General features: G+C 41.6%; 1 protein-coding gene across 1 annotated transcript in view; it reads left to right on the top strand.

Moving 5' to 3' along the window:
* The window catches only part of LOC106012469, a gene marked incomplete at its 3' end in the record, with an annotated part of 12293 nt that extends 4272 nt beyond the window's left edge, over window positions 1-8021 (top strand). Inside the window, 1 exon segment of the mRNA XM_013085526.2 lies at window positions 7584-8021. Coding sequence (XP_012940980.1) covers window positions 7918-8021 — 104 coding nt within the window.
* Between the last annotated feature and the right edge of the window lie 201 nt (window positions 8022-8222).

Raw genomic sequence — 8222 nt, 5'->3', positions numbered from 1 at the left:
TAGCCATACTTAAGGCTGAACGTTGTAAATGAAATTTTTAGTTTGCAGTGCCTAAAGTATTGGCTGCGGTTATTGGTACAATAGTGCGTACAACTCTAACTAATTATTAGTACAATTGTACCAATACCAGACACAGTTATTCGTACAATTATTCGAATTTTGGAGCTTGTCGGTAAAAATAAGCCCCGATCACTAGATCTAGTCATCCAGTTAGTTCTCCCCTGGGTTGAGCATCGATATTAATAACTTTAACCAGGCCTAAATTGGTAGGCCAAAAGGAAAAGTAGAGTAGATTGATTATGAAGGAAAAAAATGTTGGTCAGTCGGTCGGGGGAGGAGAGAGAAGAAAAAACAAAAAACTCCCGAGACTGGGATTCGAACTCACACTCATAACTAATACTTCTTCAAACGTAGACACGCTGCTATTTCAGCCATCAGAACTAACAACAGAATGAGGTAGTAAAAGCTGAAATATTTTTACAGCACGGTTTCAACGCAACACATATTTCTAGGCAAGTGGCTATTCTCCGGCGTCGCGCCGGTCTACTATGATAGAACATGTAGATCTAGGCCTGTGGGCACGTATTATTGTACGGATGATTGTTGCTGATTGTAGCAATTATTCGTATAGAATCTAGACCTAATTGTGTTGCAATTGTACGTACAATGTTGTACGGATAACTAGATAGAGTTGTTCGCACAATTGTACGGATAACCACTCAGAAAGTATTTGTATTTCAGACAAAACCAAAAGGTGCCTTACTGACTTGCATGTATTTGAAACTTTAATAATTAGGCTACTAGACCTAGATCTAATGAGACCTGTGTACTCATCAGGTTTGAGTCAATAGGGCCAAACCTAGTTCTAAGTACGACTAGACTTGGTTTTAATTTTGTCCTTGTGTCATGTTACTGATATATACACTCTTTGAAGCCCGCCACTCACTACGACGCAGTTAAAAGGGTGTGCCCGTCTTGAGGTGGTCTCAAGACCAACTGAAAGCGACCTCAAGAAGATCCCAAGATGATCTCAAGACCAAAATCTGGACTGCTCTGTTAAAAATCTGGCGGGCGCTAGTTGCAACGTCGCGTTCTGAAGAGCTCCCCAGGGGCGGCTCGTGGGTTAAAAAAGTGGGGGTGCACAATTAAGCTATCTTAGGTTGAAGATAATCAAGGGCAGAGTAAATGAGATGGTGTATAATTTTAGGATCTTTGGTTTGGTGAGGGAGAGCCTTGTGATTCTATTTTCATTAATTTTACTTGTGGCTTTGACTTCTAGAACTAAATCTGTTTGTTAGCTAAACGTCAATTTCTTTCATCCTGCTTTAGAACTGAACACTCAAGTAATAACGTTCACCACTCCACTACAAAACCATTCAAAAGCACAACTCATAGGACGGTGACTTAAGTATGTCACGTTCACCTCCCTCAGGTTCACGGTCACAGAGTCGCTTAAAATAGCGGCAAGACAATGAACCAATCACAATTCACTTGAGCACTCCGCTGGATTGCTCCAGGGCTGACATAATTTTGGCGTAGAATAGTGCACAGTCTATCGCGTTTATTTTTAGATTGCCTACTGTGGGCAATATTTCGGAACTATTCGGCAGGAGCACATTTGAGATGTGCCGTCTTATTAATAATAATGTACCGCCAAACTCGCTACGAGTGTCATCATCGCTTGGGTTATTCCAAAGAGCGATTTATAGGTCAGGTTTCCACTGCTGACTATCCTGTTATGTTTAGATACAGCGCATGAACTTAGGCATGGCATGGTAGATGTTTTACGGCGCTGTGGACACAGAAATGACAGTTACGGCGCCAGTGAGAAATGTATTTTGATATATTTGGCCAGTGTTTCTTTCTGGCGTCTTTATTTTACTATTGTAGGCATAAAAATAAACTATATGAAATAAAACCCAGACTAGAACAGCGAAATCCTTCGGACCTCTCCAGAAGAGACGAAGTCATTTTTACTCGATTGCGCATCGGACACACGGCCCTGACCCACAAATACCTCCTACAGGGAGATGAGAAGCCGTTCTGTGTCGGATGCGACACAGATTTTACCATTAGACACATTTTAACAGAATGTCTGGACTTTGGAGAGATCCGAAGGAAATATTATAAATGCAAGAAATTGCAGGATATTTTTTCCGTCGTTGTTCCCAGCAGAATTTTAAATTTTATAAATGCCATTGGCCTTTATGGCGAGTTGTAGAGTGAATTTGATATTATTAAAAATTTTTATTGTTACTTAAAAGTTGTTTTAAATCACAAATGTATTTACACCGAGTTTGAATATTTTAACTTTTTAGCATTTTAAAGTAAATTAGTTAACCAGTCGTGAAGTGAACTTTTGCAAAAGTGAACAACTTGTGTTTCGCGCGCTCATATGACCTTAGCAGTTGCGAGCGCCGTAAAACCTTATACTATATATATATATATATATGTTTTACGTAATAGAACATTAAAACATTTTGGACGGCACTGCACGACCGTGCTCTATGGACGAACCGCCCCTGTAGCTCTCATAGTATTTGAAATGCTGCGTTCTGATTCTGAGCTCCCATACTATTTGAAACGCTGCGTTCTGATTCTGAGCTCCCATGCTATTTGAAACGCTGCGTTCTGATTCTGAGCTCCCATGCTATTTGAAACGCTGCGTTCTGATTCTGAGCTCCCATGCTATTTGAAACGCTAGTACTAGATCCAGTAGCCATCGTTTCTGCATAATAATATTGTAGTTCTGCCTGAATTGTGGAAGTTTTCTCAGTTTCTGGATAAACCTCCTAGGATTTGACTCCTTTTTTTACGACGTTGTCTTCCGATCAATATTTGGTAGATCTGATCTAGATCTAACTATTGTTTCTGACATTGTTTGCGCAAAAATAGATTCTTCTAGATTCTCTAGATCTACTCTATTCATCTCTCATAATCATCATCTTTTGAGTTGGTGTTTGAGCAAGTAAGTCGAAATGCGCATGATAACAATTTAATAACAAAACAGTACAACTCGGTCAGCACTAGATCCAGATCTTATATTTCCTATCCGCGGTGTCATCATACAATAAATCTAGAATCTAATTAAAATATTATCTCTGCGTGCACTGTATATATTGCCATCACACATTACATCGCCTGATCTAGGCTTTGGCGTTTTAATTAGCAGGGGGTAGTGTCTACGTTCTCTAACGTTAGGCCTAGAGAACATATAGGCCTACACAAGCTGTCTAGATCTACGTTCTCTAATGTTCAGTGCTTCATAGCATGGCATCGAATCCCGGTCCCTGGAAATTTTTTTTCTTTTCTTCTCTTGAGCCTAAAATAAAAATAAGATAATAATTAGACTCAGTGACCTAGGAAAGCCACTATTGAACTTTAACCAGGCCTAATTTTTGGTAAAAAGAAAAGTCATGTTGGTGTAAAAGCTCGTCTTGGGGACAAAACCAGAATGTGCATGCTCCATCTAGTTCACTACAGAAAAAACTACAAAGCAACAAGTTATAATAATTAAGGAAGAAATTGTTGGTCAGTCGGGAAGAGGAGAAGAAGAGAAAAAATAGAAGAAAAAAAACCTTCCAGGACCAGGATTCGAACCCACTCATAAATTGATGATTTGACTTCATACACAGACACGCTGCCCTTTTGGCCATCCAAACTCCCAACAAAGAAAGGTAGATTAAGCCTTATATTTAACACACGGCGACACGCACGGCGACACGCATGGCGACACGCACGGCGACACGACGTTTTATTTAGGGCTGGCGCTAATGGCAACACGGCGTTGCAAATAGGCACTTCCTAAAAATCTCAACAAACCGTGAGATTGCTTGAATTCAGAACGAGACTGAAAATTATCTGTCAGATCGGAGATCGAGGTACTTGACGCTAAAAACAAAAGGGTGCCAAAGTCAAAATTTTGCAAGTCTGACTTCAGAATCTTCATCAGCGTCAAATTCTAGTAGGATTTGATTCGGAGCACTGCAATCAAACGTTTGATGTAGTAATGTTAATCAATTTTCTTTGCGTGAGCCGTGAGCGGGCTTTACACATCCAGACTTAGAGTTTTTTAGTTTTAGTCCATTTTAGGCTTTGACTTTAATTTTTGATTTGCAACTACTTTACTTTTACCGCCTTTATTATTCTTTCTCACGTTAGTTATCAAAGTTTAGGCCAAGCAGAAGTTTTTAAACCTTTAAAAGTAAAACGGGAAGGGCTTCTTCAACTTCTTGACTTTAAAAAAGGGAGGACTTCCGTAAGGAGCGAGCGCTATGAGACAGAGTAAAATAGAGGGCTAGGCTAGGGGTGGGGTTTGTAGGGTTAGGTCTCTTCTTTAGGATTGTTTTTGATGGGGGGATCGCTCTTTATGGAAGTCCTTCCTTACAAAAGTTAATTCCTTACTCATTGTTGACCTAGATATCTAATTGTTGTAGGCCGAGGAAGGATCATAGTTTGTTTTTGTTCTTTTCACATGACATAGTTTCAAAGTACCTTTGTATAAACTAATTCACAAGTCTAATATGAACCCAGGACATTACAGGGATATTCTTTTACTTTCTCTACTCTCTCATGCTCAGATGTAGAAATTTTTTAATGTCTGAATATTCAGGGACTTCAGTCGTGGTTTGGGCAATGCTCTCGGACTATTATACTTCATTGGAAAATGTCTTCAAAATGTACAGCGAGAAGTCACCCCTAAAGCTAAAACTAAAACCCTTCATGAAAACAAAAATAAAATCCCGTGCCACCTTGCCTCGTTCACACCTACACACCTTGCCTCGTTCACACCGTACACACCTTGCCTCGTTCACACCGTACACACCTTGCCTCGTTCACACCTACACACCTTGCCTCGTTCACACCGTACACACCTTGCCTCGTTCACACCGTACACACCTTGCCTCGTTCACACCTACACACCTTGCCTCGTTCACACCGTACACACCTTGCCTCGTTCACACCGTACACACCTTGCCTCGTTCACACCGTACACACCTTGCCTCGTTCACACCGTACACACCTTGCCTCGTTCACACCTTATACACCTTGCCTCGTTCACACCGTACACACCTTGCCTCGTTCACACCTCTTGCCTCGTTCACACCTTATACACTTTGCCTCGTTCACACCTCTTGCCTCGTTCACACCTTATACACCTTGCCTCGTTCACACCTCTTGCCTCGTTCACACCTTATACACCTTGCCTCGTTCACACCTCTTGCCTCGTTCACACCTTATACACCTTGCCTCGTTCACACCTCTTGCCTCGTTCACACCTCTTGCCTCGTTCACACCTCACCTTGCCTCGTTCACACCTTATACACCTTGCCTCGTTCACACCTTACACACCTTGCCTCGTTCACACCTTACACACCTTGCCTCGTTCACACCTTATACACCTTGCCTCGTTCACACCTCTTGCCTCGTTCACACCTTATACACCATGCCTCGTTCACACCTCTTGCCTCGTTCACACCTCTTGCCTCGTTCACACCTTATACACCTTGCCTCGTTCACACCTTACACACCTTGCCTCGTTCACACCTTATTCATGCATGTTGTTCGTCCTTCGAGTATGAAGATGACCATGACTTCACAAATTGGTCTGTTGATGGTGACTGTGGGTCCGGAGATGGCTGATTAGTCCTCTCCGGGCTCGGAAGGTTCGCCCACATTGTGGGCACGGGTAGTCTGCTGTAGGACTTGTGTGGAGGCAGCTCTAGACTTGCACACGTTGCGTGTTTTGTTTGGCCTTGGTGATTCGCTTGGCTTCTGCTGCTTTGGCTCCCTTTGTTAGTTTGCAGCGCCGTACGTGTAAACATCTCAACATGGAAATCTCCATTTCAAAAACAAGGTACGAAGGTCAGCAGAGAGCCAGGGAAACTCAACATCCTTATTTATGGAACACAAGCAGAGGAATTTATTTGGAGAATATTTTCACAAGATGTGTGTTTGTAGAAAGAAATAGAAAAAAGGAACTATGAAGGCAAAGGCAGTCAACCTACCAGCTCGCACCCCTGCTCAGTCACAAGAACATTCAAACTGAAGTGAACTCCCAGCTCATCAACAGCATCTTCATACCAACCTTAACATACCACGCATGGCTTCTAAACAAGGTAAGAAAGAAAAATCATTGCATGTGAAATGAGGTGTCTCCGCAAAACCATCAATGTCACCAGAAGAGACCGCAAGGAACTTGACCTTGTAATACGCTTACAAACCGGAATACCACCAGTAATAAATTTCATTGAGCATCAAAGAATCAACTGGTTTGGATATCTAACCAGAATGCCCCAGAAACTAGCGGCAAGAGCTTACCACACCTGTGAATCCGGCTTCAAATCAAGAGGAAGACCAAGAAAGACCTGACTGGATGGGGTGAAAAAGGTCCTGGAACAACATAACATTTCTATCATAGACGCCACACACCTGGCACAGGACCGAAACCTGCACCTGGACATCCTAAGGATACCAGAGGAGGGGAAAAATACAAAGAAGTAAAGAAGTATTGACTTTATAATCATCACAGATGAGTAGTTTCAGAAAAGTTGGATATTTTTAGTTTGAACGATGTCAGCCTAGCCCTTAGTGTAATAGCGTAGTAATTCCTAGCTTTGGGCTAATCGGGGAATTTCAGGGGGCGTGTCTCCCTGAGGGAAAAAATATCTGGTTGGTTACAGCCCCCTCCCCCCCCCCCCTGTTTTTCCCATGGGGAGGGAGGCACTGTTTTTCCCCATAACTTGATGTTTTGCCATTAGGTATGAAATTTTCTTGATAATAATTGATTAACAACGGTTTTAGTGGCTATATATGTGTGATCTGAGGCAAATCTTACTGCAGTTTGACCCTCAAAGCAGTGCATCTGCTTGGGGGAGTGAAAGTAAACATTTGCAAAACATAGAATCGAGAGCAGAGCAATGCGTTTCATACATTGACTGTTGAAAAAAAAAAAGAATTGGAGGTGGATGTGTTAAAATTATAGTCTAGAATGCACACACATAACGAACATACACACAGTGGAACACGTCTAAGGAACAGATTGTTAATCCCGAATTGTCTCTCACTTATACACCTATAATCTTTGTATTTAATACATGATGTACATGCCCCAAAATTTTTTCGTAAAAAGAGATTTCCATGTCCCGCTGATTTGGCTAATATATATTCACGTGCTAGACTAGCTCAAACTATAGAAAAAGTTTACCTCAGACTTGGTCTTCTCCGAACCCAGACACAGCTGGGGCTCTCTCATTCTTCTTCTTCAGATACAAAGAAAGGAAAGAAAAGTGTAGAAATGCTTTGGATTTGGTTTATTTGTGCTCTTTATCTTAAATTGATGTGGTTGTATCCATACTCGTGAGATCACTTTTCGTTTTGTACTGCAAATTGCTCTTTAACAAATGTTTCTTTGTTTCAGACTCTGGGAATGTGAAGTAGTTTAAAGTGCTGGTTTGGATATTCTAAAAAACGTTTACAGTATTTGATTTGCTGAAGTTGGCATCTGTAAATAATTTGTGAAATCCATTTCTTTGTTTCTCTGAATATTTGGTACAATTTCATTTTTTTCGTTTCTTCCCCAGAATGCAGAGAATGTCTGACCTATGAGGCGGAGGGACCTAAGTCACAGCGTCCTTTTCTCCTGCAACCTTGACTGTTGTGAAGTATTGCAAACTGCGTCATCTACTGGTTGAATGGAACTGTCGCTGGAACAGAAGCACTAAAGTCAAAAGTCCAGTTTTGCTGGAGTTCTCTACGGCCCTTGGACTTTCACATTAATGTTCTGGAGTCTCAGGGTACGATAGTGGATGACTTTCCTTCTACAATGGAACTGGGTGTGCCTTCATTGAACTGATCGGATTTCTACGGGAGGAGTGTGAATTACATTCACGAGGGGAGGAGAGACTAGTTGAAAAGATGACTATTTTAGGAATCAGCCGTCGCACCTGGCGAGGACTCTCAGTCCTATTTGGCGGAGTTCTCGTACATCTGTCGTTTGGAACGCTCTACACTTTTGGTAAGTTCAAACTTCAAGCTCTTCAGACTTGAAAAGAACCAACTTATGTCCCATGCACTCATATGAACTTCTTATGCAGTTGTGAGCGCAGTAAAACTTTTACCAAACTGAGACTCTGCTGCTGCTTCTTCTTTCCTATCAAACATCTATCGTCCTTATCTCCCCTTCTTCTTTTTTATGTTTGTTACTCTCTTGTAACACCTCT

Source organism: Aplysia californica, unplaced genomic scaffold (genome assembly GCF_000002075.1).
Source record: "Aplysia californica isolate F4 #8 unplaced genomic scaffold, AplCal3.0 scaffold00382, whole genome shotgun sequence".
NCBI lineage: Eukaryota > Metazoa > Mollusca > Gastropoda > Aplysiida > Aplysiidae > Aplysia > Aplysia californica.
The sequence above is the reverse complement of the archived record's forward strand: the minus strand, read 5'-3'. Positions and strand labels throughout refer to the sequence as shown.